Source organism: Myxocyprinus asiaticus, chromosome 40 (assembly GCF_019703515.2).
Source record: "Myxocyprinus asiaticus isolate MX2 ecotype Aquarium Trade chromosome 40, UBuf_Myxa_2, whole genome shotgun sequence".
In the NCBI taxonomy this organism is placed as follows: Eukaryota; Metazoa; Chordata; class Actinopteri; order Cypriniformes; family Catostomidae; genus Myxocyprinus; species Myxocyprinus asiaticus.
This window is the reverse complement of record NC_059383.1, coordinates 24684019-24711120: the sequence shown is the minus strand read 5'-3', so window position 1 is coordinate 24711120 and position 27102 is coordinate 24684019. Positions and strand designations below refer to the sequence as shown.

At 38.3% G+C, this 27102-nt stretch overlaps 1 protein-coding gene across 5 annotated transcripts in view; it reads left to right on the top strand.

Moving 5' to 3' along the window:
* The first annotated feature begins 12306 nt into the window (after positions 1-12306).
* LOC127431131 (glutamate receptor 4) overlaps positions 12307-27102 on the top strand; it is a 144011-nt gene continuing 129215 nt past the window's right edge. For all 5 annotated transcript variants that reach the window (XM_051681404.1, XM_051681402.1, XM_051681405.1 and 2 more), the window contains exons 1-2: positions 12307-12585; positions 13542-13700. In XM_051681404.1, the coding sequence (XP_051537364.1) occupies positions 12498-12585; positions 13542-13700 (247 nt within the window). In that variant the 5' untranslated portion in view covers positions 12307-12497. The remainder of the gene's footprint in view (positions 12586-13541; positions 13701-27102) is intronic.

Here is a 27102-nt window from a genome sequence, read left to right as displayed (position 1 = left end):
ATAATCAGACGAGGTTTTAAAGGTGAATATAAGGTGAAGGTTTTAATGAGTAAAATGCACCATTCCTAACCTAAATCTTTAACCTAAATTAAACCGTTAGTGTTAGTGACTAGAAAAGTAAATTTTCTGAAGCAACAACATAATTTTGTGTTGCTTACATTACACTTTCGTCTCATGTATCTGCTTGTGTGTTTGGCTGGCTCAATCTGGGTTCTACCTAGTCCAAAGTGCAACACTCTGTGAGGTGAGCTACTACACAAGCTAATCACATTAGAACAATTGTGTAAATGTAGGTGGGCCTGTAATAAGAATGCATTTGTCAAACAGGGCAGTGGTGGCTCAGTGGTTAATGGTCAGGGTTACTAACCAAAAGGTTAGAGGTTCAAGCCCCAGCAATACCAAGATGCCACTGTTGGGCCCCTGAGCAAGGCCCTTGACCTTATCTGCTCCAGGGGCACCATATCATGGCTGACCCTGCACTCTGACCCCAGCCTAGCTGGGATATGAAAAAAAAAAAAAAAAGAATTTCACTGTATATGTTCAAAGTGTGTAATGTGTGACAAAAAATAAAGGCTTCTAGTATTTATTTATAAATAAATTATGTGTTATAGTAAAAGTTGGTCTTGCAACTTTCTGAAGTATCAGCACTATGGAGTCACAGGATTTTTTGACAATTTTTAAACTGTTAATACACTAAACATCACATTATCTGCTAAGAATATACTTTAAAGCAAGTGAAAACACTGGAACACTGAGACTACACTGAGACTGGAAACAAAAAACAGGCATCTGTTATGGTACACTTCCGCATTTAGGAAAGGGTGGATAGTAACATTCATTCTATGAGACAAGGTGCAGCAAATAGTATCATCTTGTACTCACCCTCGTGTTATTCCACACATATATGACTTTCTTTCTTCTGTGGAACACCAAAATTTATGTTAGGCATAATGGTGGCCTTAGTCACCATTCACTTTTATTGCATGTTTTGTTTTCTGCATACAATGAAAGTGAATGTTGACTGAGGCTAAAATTATCTTAACTCCTGGTGTGTGTTATACAAATTTATGTGTGTACATTAACACTGGGAGCAGTTTTGAATAAAAATGTGAAAAAAAAAAAAAAAAAGATACTGGTCTTTGCCACAGTAATTTTAGCACAATGAATTTAACCAGCCGGTGGATGACATTTTAATAAGTGCAGGGTTTGAACTCAATCCAGAAATGCTATCTAATAATTTTTAGGATGAATGGTATTTTCATTTATTTTTCACTACATTTTGTTATACCAGTGCAGGCTTGGAAAGCTAAAACCGAGCTTGCTGTCTCAACAGGGATTTGACTGAATCAGCAAAATTCCTTTGAATTCGAAATGAACATGGTAAATCCACCTCATTTTACTGCATTTCTCCCTGTGTGCATCAACAATGCATTTCCACATGACTGTATTTCATGCTTTGAACATGAAAAGTAAGAAATATATGCCTTGGCAAGCACATTTCAGTGCAGAATGTTACAGTAATAGAGTGGGGGAATAGTGATGAGTTATTAAAAAAGAGAAAGCATCGTAGAGGGAATTTTTAGGTCAAAAACCTAAGGCAAAAAAGAGAAGGTATGAAAAACACATAATACTATAATTACATTCTCACCAGTGGCGTGTCATGGGCCTCTGAAATGAGGATGCATAATCCTCAATTTTTTTTTTTTTTTTTTTTTTTTTAGTGTAGATTCATGTTTCAGTTCTATGTGATGTTTACAAGATTAAAGGCATATGAAACACCATTTACCATTTACATTACCAACATTCAACCCATACTATAATATTTTTATGTTTATATCATACTGCTACTTCTACTTTTATTATTATTATTATTAATATTATTATTATTATTATTATTATTATTATGATGTTTGGTAAAGACAATCATCAGGTCACACGCACAGAGCGGCACACTTAATTTAAAAATTAGGAGTGCCTATTTGCACCCAAGTGTAAATAGGACCTGCTACAGAGCTATTTGCACCCCAATAGTCTGGTGGAAGTAAAGAAATACACAACAAACTAAATATTAAGAGTAGCTGCTGTGGTGTGGGATGTAAAGACAGTGTATGAATGTGTAGTGTTGTCTTAGCGACCGTGGTTCAAATCTGCATTTTGTCCCACTCAGTTTCCCATCCGATTTCCTGTTTCCACTCTAAATATTTCCTTTAATATTACTTACAGTAATAGATAAAAATGAATATAAATATTCATTTGATCGCAGTGATTTGGTCACGGTGAATGTGGAGGAGTGCAGAGAAGGGTTTGATCCGGAGGTGAGGTCTGTCAATCGATCTTGTTCACGCGGCTCTGCATCGCTTGTGTGTAGACTGCATCACTGTATTACTAATATTGTAGTAACCATGTTTTTGTTTTTTGTTTTTTGGCAGAAACCATAGTTTTAATGCAATTAACCATGGTGTTACTACAGTAATATGGTGGTAATATAGTAACCATGGTTAATTTTGTGGTTACTATAAATTTACAAAAAATATCATGGTGAAACTATGGTTACTGTAGTAAAACCAAGGTTATTTTTTCTAAGGGAAGGTTAAGGTTAGGTTTAGGGGTAGGGGTTAATGTAGTGTGTCTGTGGGACTCTAAATAAACACAATAAACATACTGCAGTACATAATGTATGTTTGTATTTAAAAATGGGTGCAAATAGTATCTGACACTATTTGCAAAAGGGTGCAATTAGTATCTACCATTATTTACGCCAGGGTTGGGGTGCAAATAATATCTGCCACTATTCGCACTGGGATGTAAATAGCATATACTGTACCATCATTTGCACCGGGGTGCAAATAGCATCTGCCTTAAGAATTTTGAATTCGGACATGACCGAAGGTAGTAATGTCCAACTGGGTGAAAGTTATGAATCTGTACATCTACCCGTTTGACCCACGTACTGCAGGGTGATTAGCAGATTGGTTGCGAACATGATAGTTGATAGGGCATAATCGTATTTACTGGGTTATCAGCAAATCACAGGGACTTTGAGGTATTGCCTTCTCTCATATGACTTTTTGCTTGTATTTCATCATTGCTCCCCATTCACACCACGATTTAGGACCTCAGTGAAAATACACGGACCACAAAGGAGGCAAAAGAGATCCTGCATCCCTCTTTTATCCACTGGTGTCACTGTTGGATAGTATTACTTAAGAAAAATTAGCTTCACATAGTATTTGATCTCATATACATGTAGTCATGTTTCTCTTGTTTCATTTTTGTACCGTTGATTATTTTCTCATATTTTTTTATTTTTTTATTTTAGACACTGCTGCCCTTTTCTCCTCAAAAAACAAAACAAAACATCCCTGACCCTGACGCTTACTGTATTTAACTTGTCAGCAAAATAGGATGTCACTAACAAAATGTGACAAAAATGACTGAAAAAGAAAGGGTAAAAAACCATGAGAAAAGCAATGAAAGAGAAGTACCAAATGATCTCATGATTATTCTCATCTTCATCCATCCTGCATTGTGTCTGACAGTCTCGAGAGATGAGAGAATAAAGAGAGGTCTGAAGGACCTGTTTTGAGAATCACACTATTTCGCCCATGCTTGCTGATTGTGTTTTCTCACGCTTTTAAGGTCATTTGGAAATGACACAATACTACAATGTGTAGAGCTCATGAGATTGCTTTTCAGTCTTGCAGGAACTGCTGATCTGTTATCAGAGGGAGAGAAAGAGGAAATAAGAGAAAAAGTGACAATCAGAGAGATAGAGAGGAAAAGGCTTTTGCCTCTGCTGAGCCTGTGACTTGCAGAAGTTAATGCATCTCTGCTGCGTTCTGACACATGGCTGCCTCATTTTCTCTTGTGCATTATCTCCTGTCTTCAGAGGCGGCAAAGCTAGTAAGCTTCCCTGACAGGCAGCAAAGGTAATGCCTTTATTTACTTTCATTGTGAAAAACAAGGCCATTTGGAAATGGAAATCTGCAAATGTGAATAAGGAGGCTGGTTGATTACTGCAGAGCTGACGGACAGCAGTAGTGGTTTCCTGTATGACCAAAGAGCTGCATGTCTGAGTGTGTTATGGGGCTTTTCCACTGCATGGTACAGCGGTACAGTTCCAAGCAAGCCGAGCCAATACTAAATGTGACATCAAAACCCTGCAGATCACTGGATTTGCGACACGGGACATCAACCCGCTAGTTTTAAAGTTAGCAACAGTGACAGCAATATAATTTTTTCAAGCGACTTTCGAACTGTAAAAAGAAATGGCTGTGCGCAAAACCATGCTGTGATCAATAAACGAGGTGCAGACGTTCCTCTCGTTAGCGACGAAGGAAACGACGCAAAATGAAAAAGTCTTTCAGGAAGTGTCTCAGCTGTTGGCTGCACACGGCTACCACCGGACCTAACAGTGTAGGGAAAAGTTAAAAAAAAAACTTAAAAGTGACTACAGAACCATCAAGGACCACAACAGCCGGAGTGGTTCAAACAGAAGAAAGTGGAAGTGGTTCGACCAAATGGACGCTATCTATGGCAATAGACCAGCCAGCAATGGGAGGGAGAACGCCCTGGACTCAGCATTGTTGGAGTCCACGATGGAGGATGGTTGAGTCAAGTCGAACCATAACGTGCAGTGGAAAAGTGCCATTAGTGTAAGAAAGAGAGCAAAAATAGATAAATCAAAAGTGCCAGAGAAAAAGAGAGTATACACACTAAGACTTCAATTAAAATGTTCCGCTTGACAAAAGTACACTACCTGTATAGCAGGTGTTGCCTGTTGGTGTGAGACTGAGGCAATCAATCAGTCAGTCAATAAATCATTAAGTGTGCCAAGCAGGTATGTTAACTCCTCATACACTCACTCAGAGACCCAGAGATGAGATAGGTCAGACATCAGTACAATGAAGAAGTTTCTCTTCAAGCTGAAAAAAAAAAAAAAAAAATAAAAAAAATTTAGGATGTTACTTGGAGAGAAAATGTCTTTAGTGAACCATCACAAAATTATTTCAGCTGCAAAACCTAGTATTTATTTATGTTTTCTCCTCTTATTTGTCCTTCTATGGCACATAATTAATTTTCTAAAATTGCTAGTGTTTAATTATTTAAACATAAACATTTGATAGATTTTTTATTTTAATAAATAATAATATTATTAATTTTAAAATATCTGAATCATTTCATTACCAATTTTGCAACACTTTAACATTGTTTATATATTTATTATTTATATATTATATTAGTAATAAATATATATACAGGTGTGTGTGTATATATATATATATATATATATATATATATATATATATATATATATATATATATATATATATATATATTATATACACTATATTGCCAAAAGTATTCGCTCATCTGCCTTTAGACGCATATGAACTTAAGTGACATCCCATTCTTAATCCATAGGGTTTAATATGACGTCGGCCCACCCTTTGCAGCTATAACAGCTTCAACTCTTCTGGGAAGGCTTTCCACAAGGTTTAGGAGTGTGTTTATGGGAAGTTTTGACCATTCTTCCAGAAGCGCATTTGTGAGGTCAGACACTGATGTTGGACGAGAAGGCCTGGCTCGCAGTCTTCACTCTAATTCATCCCAAAGGTGCTCTATCGGGTTGAGGTCAGGACTCTGTGCAGGCCGGTCAAGTTCTTCCACACCAAACTCGCTCATCCATGTCTTTATGGACCTTGCTTTGTGCACTGGTGCGCAATCATGTTGGAACAGGAAGGGGCCATCCCAAACTGTTCCCACAAAGTTGGGAGCATGGAATTGTCCAAAATCTCTTGGTATGCTGAAGCATTCAGAGTTCCTTTCACTGGAACTAAGGGGCCAAGCCCAGCTCCTGAAAAACAACCCCACACCATAATCCCTCCTCCACCAAACTTCACAGTTGGCACAATGCAGTCAGACAAGTACCGTTCTCCTGGCAACCGCCAAACCCAGACTCGTCCATCAGATTGCCAGATGGAGAAGCGTGATTCGTCACTCCAGAGAACGCGTCTCCACTGCTCTAGAGTCCAGTGGCGGCGTGCTTTACACTACTGTACCCGACGCTTTGCATTGCACTTGGTGATGTATGGCTTGGATGCAGCTGCTCGGCCATGGAAATGCATTCCATGAAGCTCTCTACGCACTGTTCTTGAGCTAATCTGAAGGCCACATGAATTTTGGAGGTCTGTAGCGATTGACTCTGCAGAAAGTTGGCGACCTCTGCGCACTATGCGCCTCAGCATCCGCTGACCCCGCTCTGTCATTTTACGTGGCCTACCACTTTGTGGCTGAGTTGCTGTCATTCCCAATTGCTTCCACTTTGTTATAATACCACTGACAGTTGACTGTGGAATATTTAGTAGCGAGGAAATTTCACGACTGGACTTGTTGCACAGGTGGCATCCTATCACAGTACCATGCTGGAATTCACTGAGCTCCTGAGAGCGGCCCATTCTTTCACAAATGTTTGTAGAAGCAGTCTGCATGCCTAGGTGCTTCATTTTATACACCTGTGGCCATGGAAGTGATTGAAACACCTGAATTCAATTATTTGTATGGGTGAGCGAATACTTTTGGCAATATAGTGTATATTTATATACTGTATATACTGTATATACTTTAAGTAATATATATTTCTCCTTATCTAAAAGATAGCATTACTAGCATTGGTGCATCATGCAGTTAAAGACATTCTTATGTGTTGTCAGAGACAGTGTGATCATATTAAATCAGTGTTCTCAATCATGAAGTGCATAGCTGTTCAATAAGACCTTTAATTTTCCTCTGCACCTCTCACCCCACTCCATTGTGTTAATCTTTACCTGTTTATTGTCCCTGTGCATTATTTCTTGCTCTATTTGACTAATTGCTGCTCATCCTTTCATACATCATTGTTCTTATTTCCTCCCAGGTGCTGATCCCTGAGGGGGATAGTGGGAAAAATCGCAAATTACATCTAAAAATACCCCACCCCCAAACCCTCCCCTCACCTTGTCTGACTCAGCTCACCCCTTGGAGTAACCAGCAAAAGGGAGAGAGGCAAAGCAAGAGTGACGACATGAGCACAAATACACATTCCCTTAGAAAATGTCATAGGTTGTAAATGCTGATGCCTGCCTAGTTCTTTCAACAGAAAGAAAGTTATTATTTATGAGAGAAGAGAAAGCGTATTTGCATAGAAAGTAGCTACAACAAAAAGTGTATTTGCATAGAAAGCAGAGAAAACAAAAATGTGTGCACTCCTACATGTATTAACACACACTTTCATACAAATGAAAATCTGTATGGCATTATCCGAGACTGTGTTGTGGTAAATCACTAGTGAGGGACTACAGATGGACACGGGGACAGAGATCTCAGGAGAGGATCAATTCATAAAATTACAGCATCTGCACTTTTCCCTAGATTGAGCAACCCATACCCAAGAGAAGACCCCTGTACAATGATTGCTGATCAAAAAGCACCTCTCTCCCCTACAGGCCCTGAGGGGCCATGCAGTAGACCTACAGCAGCACTTCTCAATCAAGCCATCTGCAAAGAGAAAAACTTTATGAGGCTCACATCAATCATTCATCTATTCCAGGGGTTTCAACTTGTGGGGCAAGTGGCTGCAAGCTTGTGGTGTTTTATCGTGGTGGGTATTCTGATTCATTTTGAGTATTTTAAACACGTTCACCAAAGAGATTTGTTCAGTCACCAGTTGTGCATTGTACATTTTTTATGACAGTAAGTGGAAACTAATAAGCATTTATGTGTTATGAGTGAGTCTCTGAATCATTAATTCATCTGATTAGTTTAAAACACAGAGTCGTTCATGACTATATCAATGGAAGTGAATGAGAATGATTCGTTCACTTGATAGATTAGTTCAAAAACACTGATTCGTTCACGAAGGAAACACCACAAAAGTGTTTTTAGCATATACTCACTCAAGTAAATAAGCAAAAAAGATAGGACAAAACAATGGAAGTATGACGAGCTAGGCCAGCGTACATAAAACATTGATTCACATGCCTCATGCTGAATGAACGAACCACATCCACAGCCTGTTCTGAGGGGCTGGCAAAGTACAGATTAAAACTTGTAAAACTACTAAAACACTCAAAAACACAACATTGACTTTATCCGCCATAAAGAGTCTGGGTTGACAAGAATACTAAGAATATAGGACGAAACGAAAAGCTAACAATGACCAGTGAAGCCACACTGTGGAATTTTCGAAACTCCCATCAACAAAAAGTGCTCACGTTTATTGACGGTAGATTATGATTCACTGCATTATCAGTATTGAAGCACGGGTTGGCTTGGCTTGATGTGATCTCAGAAACAGGCTCAAACGTCACTCTGAATATGGAAAGCTAAGGCCCAAATATTTTATGTATCGTATGCGTATAGCGTTCATTACCTTAGTTAAATTATAGCCTATATAGGGTATGTCTAGGGTGTTTGTTGACATGTCTTTCTCAGTGGATTTTGGGTTGAGGTTGGGGTGGTGGGCTATCCATCTGTCCATGGAAATGAGTCTACCCCATTGCATGTTTTCACCTATCAATTGAAGGTTTGAAGATTGTTGGAACACTTTTGGAAAGTTGACATGCCTTGCTCTGTGCCATGATTTACTCCATCTAAAATTATTTTAAACAGCATTTAGCTAATTCTTTATCATTTTTATTCATAAAGAATTTACGAATGTGAATTGAGAAACTACATTGAATATTTGTAGGCTACTTTGTCACAATGCAGGACATTTTAAAATTAACTAGTGAATACAAAAAGGTGTTCAGAAATGGTGAAAATCTTCTTGACCAGTTGAGATATACACTTTCCCTTTACATTCATCTAAATTGTAACCTAAAATCCTGATTATTAAAAAAAAAGTCCATGTACATGTTATGTGTCAACTACCCTTGGGTAAATCCATGTGTATCATTCATCAGCCTATCTCTACCAACATGAAGTCCAGAAGGCATGTGTTTTCTGTGTGCTGCAGCTATTTCTAAATCAATACTTTCCGCAGCGAAAGGATTTATTCAAAATCGAGCAGGCAGAGTAGTGTATGCAGGGGGTTTAGACTGAGGGAGAGCTTTTCCATTTTCCCCTCAGCACCAGAAGTCCTTGTGCCAGATGAAAGCACACTTGACACTGCATATACAAGCTCCCAAATGATCATGCATTCAGGAGACAGCACAGTCAAAAGAATTACCAATGACAGTCCTTAAAAAGCAAAGAATATTTAATTAATCATTGATCCATCTTTCTCAGTGCAAACTGAATGATTACTTTTCAGTTCTGGGTTTGTCTGTAGGCTAAATATTATAAATACGAGGATGTGCAAGTGAAGAGAGTTGAGGTTGATAGAAATAGCTACACACATTGCACAATCCTGTCACTTGATGTCTGTTACTGTGGCATGTAACTCTAAATGCCTTGATTTTCAGTGGAAGATGTAAGTCCTTAAAAACTGTGATTCATAATTCATCAATAGTGTTGTTTCTTGTCTCTGTGTCACAGCAAACTTTCATGCATAAATAAGTGTCAATGAACATGATGATCAAACAGATTTGCGATGCACTGCCATCATTGTCTATAAGGATTGCATATAACTGTACCCTAAGTCCATACTTATGTGTAGAGAGAATAATTGAAAGAAGAGATTTGGTGTCCATACAGCTGGATCCTAAATGGAGCAGACTCCTCTGTTTAAAATCCATTAACCATGTGCAAGGAAGCCTAATAGATCATTGATGCCAGTCAGTCAACTTAACAGAGGAATATAATATGAACCCTCAACAGCCTCTATGTTGCTTTGACCCAATCTCATGGCCCAGTCGAACCAATTTAATTTAATACTTCAGCCAAACAGGCGATGCAATGGACTTCTTGAGAGTTGCTGAGAAACCAGCAGCTGGGTGTATTAAAAAGGCAGTGAGACTAATGATTTTGGACACCTAATTTACCAACAGTTTGAAAAGTAGGAATGCTGTGCCCATGATCTTAAACTGAAAAGAAGTATAATACAACCTATTGAGGAAAATACTGTAAAGGCCTGACCAGAAGTGTGCATTATTTTTTAAGCATGCATGAAATGCTTGTTTAATGTTTAGTGTCCTGTATTATTGTGTTGTAGGCCTACTGTTAATAATATGTTTCCCTGTTTATCTATTATATATACAAATTATTAGTCAAAAGGGGCTTACTTCTTTTTATGAGTGTTAGGCTACCTTTTATGGTTTGTTTTGCTGAGAAATGTGTGTGTTAAAGAGGTACCCTGTTTTTGTTTTTGCGTACCACTTAAAGGAATATTCTGGGTTCAAAGTTGTGCTCAATCAATAGCATATGTGGCATAATGTTGATTATCACAAAAATTCATTGGTGGCGTGGTTACTCACCTCAATCCAGGTGGCGGAGGTCAAGTCTCAGCTGCCTCCACTTCTGAGACAGTCAGTCCACGCATCTTATCACGTGGCTCGTTGTGCATGACACTGTGGAGACTTCCAGCATGTGGAGGCTCATGCTACTCTCCGCGATCCACGCACAATTTACCAGGTGCCCCATTGTGATCGAGAACCACTAATCGTGACCACGAGGATGTTACCCCTTGTGACTCTACCCTCCCTAGCAACCGGGCCAATTTGGTTGCTTAGGAGACCTGGCTGGAGTCACTCAGCACACCCTGGATTTGAACTCACGACTTCAGGGGTGGTAGTCAGCGTCAATACTCGCTGAGCTACCCAAGCCCCCTTATTTTATCATTGTTGTGCGGCCACAAATGGACAATGTTGTCATAAACCAGCTAAATGAGTCTTATTTTCTGGCAAGCTTTATTCTTCATCAGTGGTACAAAAATGCATACAATCTAAACTATACAGTCAAATTCCACAAGTAAATCAGAATTATGTCCAATTCCAATTTGCTTGATTCTTGCCATGATTCTTTAATTGATAGGGCCCCAACTTGGAAACTGGGGCTCCAAGAAAATCCCACTGGTAATTATAGATTTATGGTGGCATTCATTTGCGCTCATCTTGTAAATACCATCATTCAGATGTGTCATGAACACACCATTAATTCGTATTGTTTAGTTTGTTATTTTGTGCAAGATGATAAGTACATTTACTAGCTGACTGAATTGGTCAGAGCAGTTCTTGAGTTAACTCCTCTTAATATAGACTCCAGCACAGCATCACCACTTAACTAAGCTGCCATGGGTATAATTAGCTGTGCTGTAATTAATGCAATTTACTTGTACATTTGATACTAAAGTAGATTTAATCTCACTTACTTTATTACTTTTACATATGTATTTTTCTCATGAGCTACTTTATCTTTTACTTGAATCAATGTCCATGAAGGTATCTTTACTTTTACTTGAGTATGACGAATGGATACTTTAAACAACACCGCAGATTCAGGACCTTGGACAGAGGCACTGCGGTTGACTCCGCTCTGAGCTGCGAGCACGCGCAAACACAGCGTCTGTTCACGCGCACTGAATGCCACGGTTGGCTAAATCCGCGTAATTGATTTGGCCATTCAAATATCTGAGCGAGGACAAAAGGGAGCCAGTGACATTTTAAAGTCACTTTTGCGAGTACCACTAATTTAAAGAAAATTGTAGAAGATATCTAAGAGAATGCAGTCAGATGCTAGCTATATAGACATGAAACGCCTTTTGTAGGAACAGCTTATTGACAAGAGAAAGATCAATATGGTGTAGCCTACAAAACGAAATATCACTAACCCACTGCTCCCTTTTCACAGAAAGTTTTCATAATTCTTAAAAAGCAGAGATTTCACTCACTCAAGGAGGACAGTGCAATGAACAGTATGATTTCTGAATTGTGATTTGTGGGACTGAATAGAATGAAAATAAGTTAAATGGTCTCGTCTCAAAGACTAAATAATTATCGCTATAAGATTGTTGATGATTATTGTTAGTATGACTATTAGCCTATTACTGATGCTGGTTGGCACATTCATTTGTGAATTTCAGTGCAAAATAAAGGGCACGGTTTGCATGAAAATAAATCTCCATATCATTCAAACGCACCACACCAGCATAAAGCACTTGAGCCTCCTATTGCAAAGGCGTCTACTTCAACTTATCGTTTGTTTCACTGGGACAGTCCAAACGAAAGGGTGGCCACGTTATAATTGAGCTTCCCATTTGGTGAGGCACTTCGCTGTTTTGGAATATGGCATTACAAGAGGAACTAACACATGAAACGAAGCGAGGATGAGTGTGTGTGATGGTGGAGAAAAGGCGCATTTGTGACGAGTGTGGATGTGTGTGCAGACACTGCCCACCGCTGTCGCGCGCTCCCCCCATCTTGCATGTGGACCTTCTACCGCCGGACGTAGTCGCACCAGGGTTCGTGCCACTGCAGGGGAAAAACCACCGGCAAGAATGGATTTCTAACATCGTTTCTCCTTTCTGTCCTTTACCCGACTGACGTCATCCTCAATGTCTCTCACAATTTTTAACTAACAAAATGAGGATTTCTTGTAATCAGCTTTTACTGCTATTCTCGTGCGTTTGGGGACTCACTATGGGTGCTTTTCCGAGCAGCGTTCAAATCGGTAGGTACGGCGATGCTTCACAAAGACACTAAGCTTCGCGTGAAGTGCCTTAAACGTTTTTTCCCCTCAGTGTCAAATTAATGACAAAATATGACCGCCTGCAAAGCGGTCAGCTGGGAAATGTCAGTGCTTAAATATTGCGTTTGGATGCAAATTTTAAACAAACAAAGGAAATTTTAAACAAACGCAGTTTTTTAGGTAGCTACTTTTTTGTTTGTTTGTTTGTTTGTTTGTTTTTAGCTGTCACCCAGATCAATGTGTTTTGGTCACCACTGCAGTGCTCTTCACGGCTCGAACGGGATGTTGTTCTTAGATGGAAGATTCAGTGTAGGACACAACGTGTTGAAAGTTTATTCGTGTATAAATGGACGCTTTGTAAAATCAAAACCACACGGGCATGTAATGACAAAGCGACTTTAATGTCAGTTTACCCTTTTGCGCTCTGCCTCGTCAATGGAAAGTGCCTTAATTTATTCCAGTGCTGCATCAAGCGCTGTGTCAGTCGCCGTGACATTCCTGGTGCTCAAATCTTTTATTATTTGACCGAAAATACGTACAGTTTACTGGATAACTTACTATCTAAGAAATAAACTTGCTATCTAAGAAGTATGTCGTATTTCTTTCAGAGAAATAATATGTATGTGCATAATGGGGTTATTCACGTGTGAAACCTCAGAGGAGTGTTCACTGTATACTCATCTGATCTGGCTTAATTCCTGAATTTCAGTATTACTCAGTGTTTTGTTCAGTTTTTGCATTCTTTTTCACTAATTTATCTCATTTTCTTCTTAGTCATATAGCTGTTTTCTTATTTGGGTCTTTGGTGCAATGTGTTTTTTTCTCTCTCTCTCTTTCTCTTCTTCCTTTTCTCCCTCTCTCTCTCTCTCTCTCTCTCTCTCTCTCTCTCTCTCTCTCTCTCTCTGTTTCTTTCCTGTGTCTCTCACACTTTTCTGCAGGTGGGCTGTTCATCAGGAACACAGATCAGGAGTACACTGCCTTTCGGTTGGCCATTTTTCTTCACAACACAAGCCCTAACGTATCCGAGGCCCCCTTTAACCTGGTACCCCATGTGGACAACATTGAGACGGCCAACAGCTTCGCCGTGACCAATGCCTGTGAGTTCAGCTTGGAGCTGCTTCTGGCCATTTATATTAATGCTGTTTAATTAGCAAGTGAAAGCGTGCTGAGAGGACAGCGGGGGATAGTGTTCTTGGTTGGTTTGGACCAAGCTCTCATTGAGAGACCTAAGTCCACTTCAGAGGCCAATATGAATAGGAATCCATTTAAAGGGATTGTTCAACTTTCATTTACTGACCCTCATGTTGTTCCAAATGCATATGACTTTGTTTTCCTTTGTGGAATGCAAAAAGAGATGTTAGGAAGAATATTAGTCACAGTCACCATTGACTTTCATTGCATCTTTTTTTCCATACAATGAAAGTGGATGGTGACTGAGGCTGTCATTCTGCCTAACATCTCCTTTTGTGTTCTACAAAAGATAAATAAAAGAGAAAACCAGTTTGGAGCACCATGAGGTGAGTAAATAATGAATTTGTTGGTGAACTATCCCTTTAAGCTAACGAGAGTCGTACCTGTTATGAACTGAGCAGAAGCAGTAAAGGGTGACCCCCTGGAGTGTGACAGGGACTGCCTGGCTCCCATTCAGCCAGCACTGGTAACTGTGAGATCTGTCCTCCGGCTCTCCACTGGCACAAATTCAGGCTAAGTGCATGAAGTGCACCGAGTGACACAATGTATGGTATATATGTGTATGTTCCCCTCCCCCAATGCCCCAAGCCAGGCGCTTTCATTGTGTGCTCATGTGTGTGAATGTTTGAATGCATTTGTATGCATTCTGATGACATAGGTGCTGACATTGCATAAACTGTGTTTGTGTGTTTGTATTCAGATTTTGCATTAATACAGGCAAGGTCTGCCTAGTTTGTTTATGAACCATTTCTGACATTACTTATGTGTGGTCCAAGTTTAGGCCTCTGGGCCAGAATGTAGTGGTGGGCGGTGGTTGTGTGTACAACCCAGTGAGATGCACCACGCCGAGGGCCGTCTAGGGAAGTAGGGTCCGTATTCTTGCAGCTGTAATGATGTCACATTAAGGCCCACCATATTTTGGGGGGGGGTGTTGGTGCAATCACAGCTCTTCCCAGGCCCATGACTCTGCCTTAGTGCCTTGATGTCTGGTTCCTCCTCCTTGTGCTGCGTTGTGCCCAAATTTGTTACTTCACTTGCTATTTCCTTTACGTAATGTTGAATGCTCAGCTGTAACCACGGAATACAGTGTTCCGTATTTTCTTTACAGAGCTGAAATCAAAGCAGTGGAGCTGTTATTGGCATCTGTGCAATACTGGCAGCAGTACATCTTAATTCAACGATCACGGTCCCCTTAGAGTCTGCCATAACCAATTCCGCACTTGTTTTAACATAAAAAAATTGCCACCTCAAGAAGAGTTTCAAGAAAGGTTTGATAACAGTGATGTCAAATGCCATTGGCTGTCGTGTGTCTTGTGACTGATTGCGAAGGGGGAAGATTTTCAACGATTAAAACTTTCAATTTCACTCTGTTCCTCACACAAATATATAGTATGCTTTGGAATAATTTTATAGTGCCTTTTTGTAAAAACATTTTTTTTGGTATAAATTATAGTGACTGTACTTTTTATCTGCTTGTTACATCTTTTATATTGTTGATGATTGTTTAGGTTTAGGCGTAGGGGTGGGTTACGTCATCAAAATATTTATATAAGAGTGTAATGCAAATCACATTTTTGTGATATGTTGTGTTGTACATTTACCTGTCTGTTACATGTTTTATATTGTTGATAATTGGTTAGGTGTATCAATGGGCATAGGTTAGGGTATCTTAAATGAATAGTTAACCCAAAAAATAAAAACAATTCTCTCATCATTTGCTCAACCTCATGCCATCCCATATGTGTATGACTTTTTCCTTCTGCAGAACACAAACGAAGATTTTTTTAGAAGAAAATCTCAGCTCTGTAAGTCCATACAATGCAAGTAAATGGTGACCAAAACTTACAAGCTCCAAAAAAGCACGTAAAGGCAGCATAAAATAATCCATAAAACTGTTTAATCCATGTCTTCTGAAGAAATCCAATTGGTTTTGGGTGAGAACAGACCAAAATAAAACTCCTTTTACACTGTACATCTTGCTATTGCAGTCTCTAGGCATGATCATCATTTCAAGCTTGATAACACTTCCTAGTACTTGACGCATGCGTAGATCGCTAGATAGTGCTATGAAGTGTAATCAAGGTTGAAATCATGACCACCAAGGAGACTGCTGATGTCAAGATTTATAGTGAAAAAGAAGTTACATTTTGGTCTTTTCTCATCCAAAACTGATTGGGTCACTTCAGAAGTCATAGATTAAAACACTGGAGTCATATGGATTACTTTCATGCTGCCTTTCTGTGCTTTTCTGGAGCTTTTAAGTTTTTGCCACCATTCACTTTCATTGTATGGACCTACAGAGCTGAGATATTCCTCTAAAAATCTTCATTGTGTTCTGCAGAAGAAAGAGAATCATACACATCTTCCATGGCATGAGGGTGAGTAAATGATGACAGAATTGTACATTTTGAGTGAACCATTTCTTTAAATATAGCTATGATAGTTTAATGTAACTACAACACTACTATACTTATAAGTATAATAAAACAAATTGCGGTTAAACACACGCTAGAGGGTGCTTTTGGCATCTGTATATTGACATCAGTATTAGACGGGTTGAAAACAGGTTGATATTGCTACTTCTGACAAAAACAGCATCATCATTTGACCTCAGTGTTTTAGTAAACATTATGTAAAGCTACACCTATGGTTGCATCAGTTAAAAGCTCTAAATTTATCAGTGTCATTTTTCATCACACATTCGTATACCTCTCATCCAGTGTCAAAACATGCTGTGTTCTCCACACTGAAAGACCTGTCCCTAATGATGGAGATAGCCTCTTTGAATTACAATGACGGATTTGTCAGATATTTATATAGCCCATTTAACCTTCTCATCAGATTAAATGCACACAGTGTCATCGTGGTAATTCAAACCAGCCTGATAAGTTCCTCTGCCATTACTGTGTATGAACAATCAGCTTCAGTTAAACAGATTAATCGCCAAGTCCGTCACTCGCCATTTTGAGCACAGTGTGAATCCCAGCAGAGGAACGGCAGCCCTGTCTGTCTGCTTCTGTAGTAGTCAGACTACCGGCGATCTGATGTGGTGTGCCACATAATTAGGGCCTCAGCCGGTCTCTCTTTTCTTCCTCTGTGTCTGTGTGCAGCTCTGTTTGCAGTTTGTTGCACATGAGAGTTTTTATTCCTCACTGGGGAGCCATCGCTGCCAAAGGGGGATGAGTAGAGGACAGATTATTCGCTCCCAATGATCTTTCTGCCTTCTGCAGGCTGTTTCTTTCCATCCATCCTCTCAGTTCTGCAGTGTTATTTTACACAGTCAATAGTTAAATCAAGCAGAGAAAGATGAAGGTGTATGCGCACATATGTTTAGGAGGGTCAAGGATAATTTTGATTAGTATGGATTTATGTAGTCTCAGCTTTAGACGGCATGCCCACGGACCGCCCACAGTCTGCTGGCTGACGGTCTGATGCACATTGCACACAGACACTGGAAAGCACTTTGCCATTCTGATTTGCTAACAATTGGTTGATTCGATGAGTGCTTTTGAGGATGAGATAAATCACTGGATTGCAAAAGTTTGCCAGGTGACATCACCTGGATGTTAGTGACATCAAATCTCTGAAAGATACCTAGGATCCGATTTTTGTTTGAGGTACTTAGTAGTATTGTCAGCTGTCTAGTATTAGTTGGACTGTCCTATATTTTGGCGTAATTAATTGAGACGTCCCACAGCAAAACATCCATGGGGGATCCCCCTCTGGTCGTATGGCGAAACGTCCCATATAAAAATTATTGAGAGAGGGATATTTGCCTACCATTGTGAGGCACACCCCCACCCTGTCTCGAAATGCTCAAGCGCCCATTATTTACGTGCCGAAAAGTTGGCAACCCTAGCGTTTAGTAAGAAGTAAACTAGATATTAATTTATTTATTTTGCACAGTTTTATTATTGTGGTATAATCTATTTTAAACCTTCCCCTAAATGGCACATTAAAACAAAATTAACTGTGGTTGGTCACTTTACATGTCAGTCAGGTGGTCCCTGTCTAAGATCTTGGCCAGAATAAGCTGCTATGCGGAGCAGGCTTTTTGTTGTTCAGTCAAAGGTCTGGCTATGCGAGACGATTATTTAGATGACCTCTATGACAGCAGGGCAAGGGGAATTCTCTTTGTTGGGCATGCTTTCAGCTTCTCAGCGGTGTGTATGTCAACTCAGCAGCATGGTGGTTGTACAAGCCTCTTTTTTAGTAATTCTGTCATAGCTGAGACAAGTCTGTTTCCTACTGTCATATCAGTGTGCTTGATAGCATCCCCACATAGGCACATGCCCCTCTCCAGTGAGCTACGCTCAACCTATTTACTCCCAGCACATGAGTGAATACTGCTCCATACTATATGCTGTGCATCTGGATGACGTGATATTTGTGCTTCGGTTCTGAATGTCTTGAATGCTGACCTCTTTATAAAAGCCATATTTGTCGTTGAATTTTAACTTGTCCATGAGTCCATTTTTATCTTTCTGCCTTCACTAGTTCATTTTAAATTGTCCTGTAGTGTAATAAAATAATAATAATAATAAAAATGCAAATATGCCATGCATTCTCTCAATTAATGTGAGGTCATAAAAACTGCAATCATAGGTTAATAATTATAATGTGCAAAGTGCTTTTTAAAATAATTTTAAATGGAGTATAGCATCACACCATAGGAAATGTTAATTTCCGAAAGTACTTAATGCCCTCAACACCTAAAAATGTGCTTCATGTGGTAAAATCTAAATTAACTGGTTTTATTCAAGTGACCAAATCAACCTGAATATATTAGGTTTCATAAACAAAACTAATTTTAGGGGTTTGATCAGGGAGAAATAACTCCTTAAGGTAACAACGGCAGGAAACCACTTTTTACAGAGTGCCTTAATATGGTTTTAAGTACCTTAAACTCTTGTAATTTTAAAGGGATAGTTCACCCAAAAATGAGAATTCTCTCATGATTTACTCACCTTCTTGGCATCCCAGATGTGTATGACTTTCTTTCTTCTTCAGAACATAAATGAAGATTTGTAGAAGAATTTCTCAGCTCTCTAGGTCCTCACTAAATCCAAACTCCAAAATCCACATAAAGGGAGCATAAAAGTAATCCATATGACTCCAGTGGTTAAATCCATGTGTTCAGACACAATATGATAGGTATGGGTGAGAAACAGATCAAAATGTAGGTCATTTTTCTCATAAATTCACCTCCCTGCCCAGTAGGGGGCAATATGCATGAAGAATGTGAATCACCAAAAACAGAAGGAGAAGGTGAAGGCGAAGGAAAAAAGACTTTCTCTTTTCTCACCCACACCCATTGTATCGCATCAGAAGATGTGAATTTAACTACCAGAGTTGTCTGGACTACTTTTATGTTGCCCTTATGTGGATTTTGGAGCTTAAAAATTTTGGCACCCATTCACTTGCATTGAATGGACCTACAGAGCTGAGATATTCTTCTAAAAATCTTTGTTTGTGTTCAGCAGATCAAAAAAAAAAGTCACACACATCTGGGATGGCATGAGGGTGAGTAAATAATGAGCAAATTTTCATTTTTGGGTGAACTAACCCTTTAACTTTGGCGGCTGTGTGCTATTTGCATTTTAGCATCAGAAAGCCTGTTCTTGAATCAAATAGCTTTGAAACGGCAGTATTACTGTGCTGCTAGACTCAGTCTAGATGAATCTCAATTAGTATTCCATTAACCTTTGCAATTTGTGTGTTAAAATACAGTGCACTAGCTTATTCCATTTAATTTATTGAAGTTCATTTAATAACACAGATCAGAGACACAATGCTCTGAACAGATTGTTAGATGGAATTATGGGAGGAGCTATAAAATTGTTTAGAAGCAGTGTGAATTTTTTTTTTTTTCATTTTTTTTTTTACGTTGCACCTTTCTTCAGCTCCATCTGGTTTGAAAATGTCTGAACCTTTCAATCAGACTTCTTTGAGCACTGGAAGTGTCTCTTTGCTTTGTTTGGTCTGTCAACAAAGAATATTATGTGCCAAACAGATGGGGCTGTGTCCATGTGTGTTAAAAGACATGATGTTCCTGTGTTGTGCTCAGAAGGGTTTCTGTTTCATGGGGGTTGGCTACCCAGAAAGAAAAACAGAAAAATGAGAAATCCGCACAAGTCAAGCAATGACGTAAATAGCCAGGGGCTTGTGGGGACTGTTTCTGCAGATTGGGTCCTTCTGTGTGAACTAAATCCATCGCATATCACTGTTAATCTCTCTCTTTCCTCTATCTCATGAACACAGTTTTGCAGTTTTTTAACATGGTAACTATCTCTGTCTGTCTTTCCTTCAACTTACTCATTAATGTGTGGTTCTGATGTTTGCATAAGTCTTACTGTAATTCCTGAATCAATACTTGCTTCATGCAGCCATCTGCAGTGAGTGAAGAAGGGGTGAAAAGTCTCCAGTGAAGTTGTTTGGTGGAGAACTGTGCTTCATTCTTGCAGCTCAAATTCTCCTATTATTGTGAAAGTGATATCTGTAATTTAAAGGGACAGTTCGACCAAAAATAGATTTCCCCTGTGGAACACAAAAGGAGAAATTTTGAAGAATGTACAAGTCGCCCTTTTCTATGCAATTACAATGAATGGGGACCAGAAATATGAACCATAAAAGTAGTCCAGTAATCCAGTTAACTAATGTTAATGAATACAGCCTTACTGTATAGTGTTTACATCCTGTTCTCAAATTCACTGTCTCAGTGATCTGCAGCTAGATTTCATTGAGTAATGACTTCAGTTCTGGCCTGTTTCTCACCAAAGCTATTGTATGACTTTAGAAGACTTGAAATATTGTGCATTCAAAAGACTCATTTCTTTTTTTTTAAATAGCCAGTATGCTTTAGTTATGTCACATCCATGAACCATGATTTCCTATTTGCCAGTCGGTTACAGGGGGAGGGACACAGTCACGCTGTTCATACATCATGTTTATGAACCTATTTAATGGTACTTTTATGGTGCTTTTGCATCCTTTTTAAAGCTTAAAATGCTCCAGTCCCCATTCTTTGTAACTGATTGTAAAATTCCTCTTTGTTTGTTCCTAAGGTAGAAAGTCATAAGGTATGAAAGAAAAGAAGAAAATCATATGCATTTAGGGTAATAAAAGCAAGCTATGTCAATTTGTCTATAGCCTATTCTTGTTTGGACAGAACATCTATTTGAATGTGTCTTGTGTTTTTATTTCTTGTTTGTCTTCATCATCAAAATTCTGGAGTAAATGTGTATTTTTGTGTGCTGACATGTTTAAGTAAATGGGCTTGTATACGGTACAAGTGTTTTTTTTTTCACTCTGCTGATCCATTACTTTTACTCCCCCTTTGAGGCAGGACTCTGAACACCCTTTAAGTGGTTGGGATTCACCTCCTGATTGAGAATCTAGGGCGGCTGGCCCTCTGAGGATCCTTTGGAGTATTTTTGGGTTAGGTTCGATCTCCCTGCTTCAGTGAGATCTGTCGTCTATCAGTAGGAGTTCCAGTGAGGATCATTGAATAATGAAGGGGTGGAGGAAGCTTTATGGGCTATGGGGATTGTTGGAGAGGAAGGAGGGTTGTGTAGTGATGCAGGGTTTCCTCTAATAGGAGATTAATATGGCCAGACAGTGCAGAGAACACACAGGGATGTCCAAAACTGCACTGTAAAAAAAATGCCTGGATTTTACAAGATTTAACAGTAATTTCTTACAATAAAATACTGTTTTCAGTATTTTACTGTAAAATCAGTGCAGGCTAGGTCATTTTCTGTCACCACACAACAAATTACTGTGAAAAAAGAAATTTGAATATCACACTGAATTATGGGAAAATGGTGTTTCGTTTGAAGTCACAATTAGGGTGTGTAGTGTTCCCTTTGGATGAGACCTTATATTGTTAGTTTCTAAAAAAACACATTCTCCCAGTTAGTGCAATTGTGTTTAAGAACACAGTTTATTGTACTGTGTTGTATGGAGAACATTTTTCAATCTGTCCTTTCAATATATATGTTGCAATGAAAATAAAGAAATAGAATCATTTTAAAGGAACAATTAGAAAGGGATGTTTGCAAAGCTAGGCTATAATATGGTTGGTTTTATTGCTCATTAACTTTTTAATCATAAGTTGTCCAACATGCAAGCAAAGATATCAACACTCAACATACAAATCTCAATGATGGTGACAATTAACACACACTGTAGATAAAGAAATACAGAAGATCATTATGATTCTACAACACAGCATTGCTACATTACAATAATTTCTTGGTCCTGTTCACTGTGAAGTTACAGTATACAGTTGTGTTTTAATTTTAATAAATCGTAGAAATACTACTGTAAAGTATACTGTGAAAGTCATGCAACTAGTAGCCAGGAATTTACTGTAAACTCACACTAAATATTTTTTACAGTGTGGGATGTGTAGAATGTTGCAAATGTATACGTTTTACAGCAGGGGTTCTTAAATTTTTTGTCACTTGAACCCTAATGTTATAAATATTTATTTGAAGAAATTTTAAAGGAATGCTCTGGGTTTAATACAGATTAGTGGACAGCATTTTTGGCATAATTGGCAGCATAATAACAGTATAATGTTGATTTCCAAAAAAAAAAAAAAAATAAAATAAAAAAAAAAAAAGAAATCAGCATGCCCCTCATTTATTAAATAAATGAATAAAAGAAAAATAAAATTGAGGTTACAGTAAGGCACTTACAATGGAAGTGAATGGAGTCAGTCCATGAATGGTAGATTACATATTGTTTCAAAAGTATAGCCACAAGACGTAACTGTAATTTGTGTTAATATGCTTTTAGTGTGATAAAAATCACTGTCAGCAGCCATATCACCCTGTAGCTCAAGTCCAGTTGCCCACTGAAGCTAAGCAGGGTTGAGCCTGGTCAGTACCTGGATGGGAGAGCTCATGGGGAAAATTAATGTTGCTGCTGCTGGAAGTGGTGTTAGTGAGGCCAGCAGGGGTTGCTCACCCTGTGGTCTGTTTGGGTCCTAATGTCCAAGTATAGTGATGGAGACACTATACTGGAAAAAAAGGGCACTGTCCTTCAGATGAGATGTTAAACCAAGGTCCTGACTCTCTGTGGTCATTAAAAATCCCAGGACACTGAAAAGAGTAGGGGTGTAACCCTGGTGTCCTGGCCAAATTCCCTCCCTTTGGCCCTCATCAATCATGGCTTCCTGATAATCCCCATCCATAAAATGGCTCTATAACTCTGCTCTCTCCATCAATAGCTGGTGTGTGGTGAGCATACTGGCACACTATGACTGCTGTCAAATCTTCCAGGTGGATGCTGCACACTTATGGAGAGTCCCCTGTTCACTGTGTAAAGTACTTAGAGTGTAATGTCAGAAAAGCACTAAATAAATGAAACATTCAACATAACCTTATCTGTGTAAAGGTATATTCAAAAAATTTGCTTTATCATGATGACTTAATGGCAGGAAACCCTGTATCCTATTTTATCACAATAAGATCATGTTGAACAGAGATTTTACCAAACTTAAATCATGTCAACAACCACAATGTTTACATCTTGTGGCTGTACTTTTGAAACAGTGTGTATTTTAATGTTTATGGACTGGCCCCATCCACTTCAATTGTAAGTGCATTACTGTAATCACAATTTTTTCTTTTACAAAATAGAGGGGCTAGTATTTTCTGAGATTATCAAAATTATGCCTTGACTGTGTTTAACTTGTATTGAACCCCGAATGTTCCGTTAAATGATGCTAAATTTTCAAAAAATATGGATTTCACTATATCTTCACATGTTGGTATTTAAAACAGCTAATGTAATAGTTATTTAGAAGATCAGGTAAGTGTTTTAATTTAATTGTATAATTTTTTTAATGAAACATGAAGGATTTTTTTTGCGGAAAAAGTTTTAGCGCATCAAAATAAAACTGATGGAAACGCAAATTATCGACATAATATTTTTCCATTTAACTCTAGTGCATAAACTCTATGTCGATACTTCAAATGTCACGAAAAACTGGTTTGGAAACATTTTTTGCATTAACGCAAAAATATAGTGTCACATGACAGACTTTACCCCAAACCTTAGCCTGTGTTAATCATGACAACAAGGTATACATCCTTGAAAGCCAATTTATTGTACGTGATTATGGATTGATCTGAACGGCATACCTGCACAGATCCGATGCTGCAAACATGACACTTCCAGGAGTGCCAACACAAATATCTCGTATCATGAACATCGACAAGTGCACAGAGAACAAATTAATGGCCACTGTTTGTGATTAATTTAATCGCGGTAGCCATCCGTTTATTTATTAAAGTTGCTTTTCCAAACCATTCAAAATAATAGACAGCAGTCATGGAATTAGCCCATAATACAAAAAAGCATATCATTTCTGTGTACAAAGATGTTTTAAATGTAGTGGGTTTGTAGTGTTCGTTTATTTATTTCTTTACTTTTTGGGTGACGTCACGGCAAAATGCGTACCACGTAGTTTCCGCCCAAATGAGCTAAAGGGCGCATGGCGCGATGATGTGTGATACATGTACATGGTTGTTTGGCGTTATACTGGTGTGAGCTTGGAGAGCTGCTGCACATGGAGTGTACAGCTTATATCGTCCGTTCTTACCTGTTTGTGTTGCTGATTATACCTGGGAAGGTTGTTTGATTTATTATGTGCAAAAAGCAGAGTGTTGTTTTGTTTTTGAGAGTGTATGTTTTGTTTTTGTTGTAGTAACAAACCTGGCATCGCGGTCGTTGATTTGGAGCTGTACGTCTCGTATCGTTGCTTTTACCTGTTCATGTTGCTGATAATACCCGGGTAGGTCGGTTGATTTATTATGTGTCATAAGCAGTGCATTGTTTGTTTTTAAGTGTGAGTTCTGGTTGTTTCATTGTAGTAACAAACTTGGCAGCGTGGTCGCTGAACTTGTGATATGATGTGTTCTGTTTAATATAGGAAACATTGTGGAGGTAATTGAATGTTTTCTGTTTTTCTATATTTTATAAAAGAAGTATAATTAACTGAAATGTATGGTCTAAATGCAATTTGTATATTTTAATAGTGTATGAATGTAGGTGTATTTAAATGTGTAGTTGTGTTTTGGCAGACTTACCTGGGAGCTGATTGTATATTAGACCACTGTTTTTCCCAGTATTTAAAGTTTATGTACAATTGTGTTTTTGTTTTCTTTTTCATTTGGCTGATTGTGTTAGGTGAATATTGTATAGTTTATTTGTTTTTGTTTTTTATTTTCATTTGGCTGCTTTGGGGAGCCTTGTACTGGGCGAGACAGTATCCCAGCTACTAGGGGGTGGTGTGATGCAGCGATAACACTATCAGTTGATTTGTTTGATGGTTGTATATTATATTGCATGTGTGGACATGTGTCACAAGTTTTCGTGGTTGTACTAGAAATAGCTGAGACTGTTACTTCCAGTCTAAGACATTGTCTAAGTAAATCAATCTGGTCCCCTTATCGCTGCCATTTTTTGCTTGTATTTTGTTATTATTTTGATTTTGTTGTTTTATTTATCGGTTGTGTAGTTTTAGGAATTGTTTCTTGTAAAGAAATTAAGAGACTGTGTATTGCACCAGTGCCCATATATTCATTTAGTTGAATAACTTGAGCGGGTCTACTGCACCTATTGGTTATAGACGGGAGGGTGAACGCCCGGTTACATAAATACACAGTACTAGGAGAAAAGCATCAGTGTGTTTTTTTTAACACTAGGCCCATACAGCCCAATTCTATAAAATTATTGTTTAGCTTTTGAAAAAATGCAGGCATAATTCCCTGTATTAAGTAAAATAAATTACCAAATTAATAAAGCATTAAATTAGAATAATTCATTACTAAATGAAAAAAATATATATATTGTTAGGCCTATATTCTTGCCTTTTCTTTACACAAACTTAAATTAGCCTTACCCTATTCTGTAGATGAAAAAAGTCAGCTGACTGACATTCTCAGAATGTTCTACACTTTTTTAAAGACTATAAACTATCAGAACTATTTGTCCAGTGCTGAGTTCACTTTCAGAAAACGAGCTTTTGAACCTTTTAAAACTTTTAAATATTTTAAATCTAACCTTCTTTACCTCGGATCGCATTTTCTGAGCTTCTTCAGAAAATGTAAATTGCATTATGATGCTAAAATTAATTTTAGATGACAATCAAGTTCAGTTGGTCATTAAAAGTTGCTGGACAAATATACGGGACATAATGCAGTTGTGATGGCGATGCTGTATATTAGATGACTGTTCAAAATAACCTATTGAATATCAGGAATGTATCATATGTAAACCCTGATATTACACAGAATCAGTTTTTCTTTAATAGCTGTGAACACAGCATATACACATCGATGGATGGTCCTTATACTAAGACCGAAAGTTTCCCCCACTACTTGGTGCAGGTTGTCAGCTTGAACAGGGCCATGATGATTTGCTTTTGGCTCGGAACCGGTGGCAACCTGCAAGAGGCGCAATATCAGGACCAATATTACAGTCCTATCAGAAGGGCAACTGCTCCCTTTTGATTGCATTTATTTGTGAAATTAAAATGACAGTAAACTATCTAATTTCAGTGAATTGTCTCAATACTCTCCCCATTTTACCAACACTTTGGAGGAAAAAAAAATTAGGGACATCAATTAGCGATATACACACATATACAGAAATATACAGATTTCTTTAGCAATAAACCAAAACTTATGCGATAAAATGTTTTTTTTTTTAAGCACGATGTCATCTCACACACCATTTTTATCGATAAAAGTCCATTTGAATGGAAACAGGCAGAAGACTGCAAATTTCCCAAACTTATTTTACGCATTTTCACTTTGTCGATAACAAAACAGCATGAAAAGAGGATGGAAACTAGGTTATTGGCATTCTGCTGGGCTGATTGCACAATTGAAATGTATAAATGCCAAAATAAAAATAAATTAAATTAAATTCTTATCACAATATCACAAACACACTGCAGTTCCTACACAAAACCCTAAAGGCTTTGCGAGTCCTCAGTGGAGAAATCCTCTTTTAGAGTGCACACAGACACACACACAAATACAAAGATACTCATACAGTACATACAAATTAATTGGACAGTAGGTCTTTTTTTTAATCAATATTTTATACTTTCCCATGATTAAAAAATGCTTGGCTGTCCCCCAAACCGTTCTAGAGAAATCCTTTAACAAACCTGTTTGCTGTGGCAAGATATTTTCTATTAACTCTTTTCAGTGGGCTCTGCTGCATCTTTGTGCAGCACCAAGTATCTCCACAGATTAGAGCCTTTGCATCTGCCTCAAAGTTTTCGCT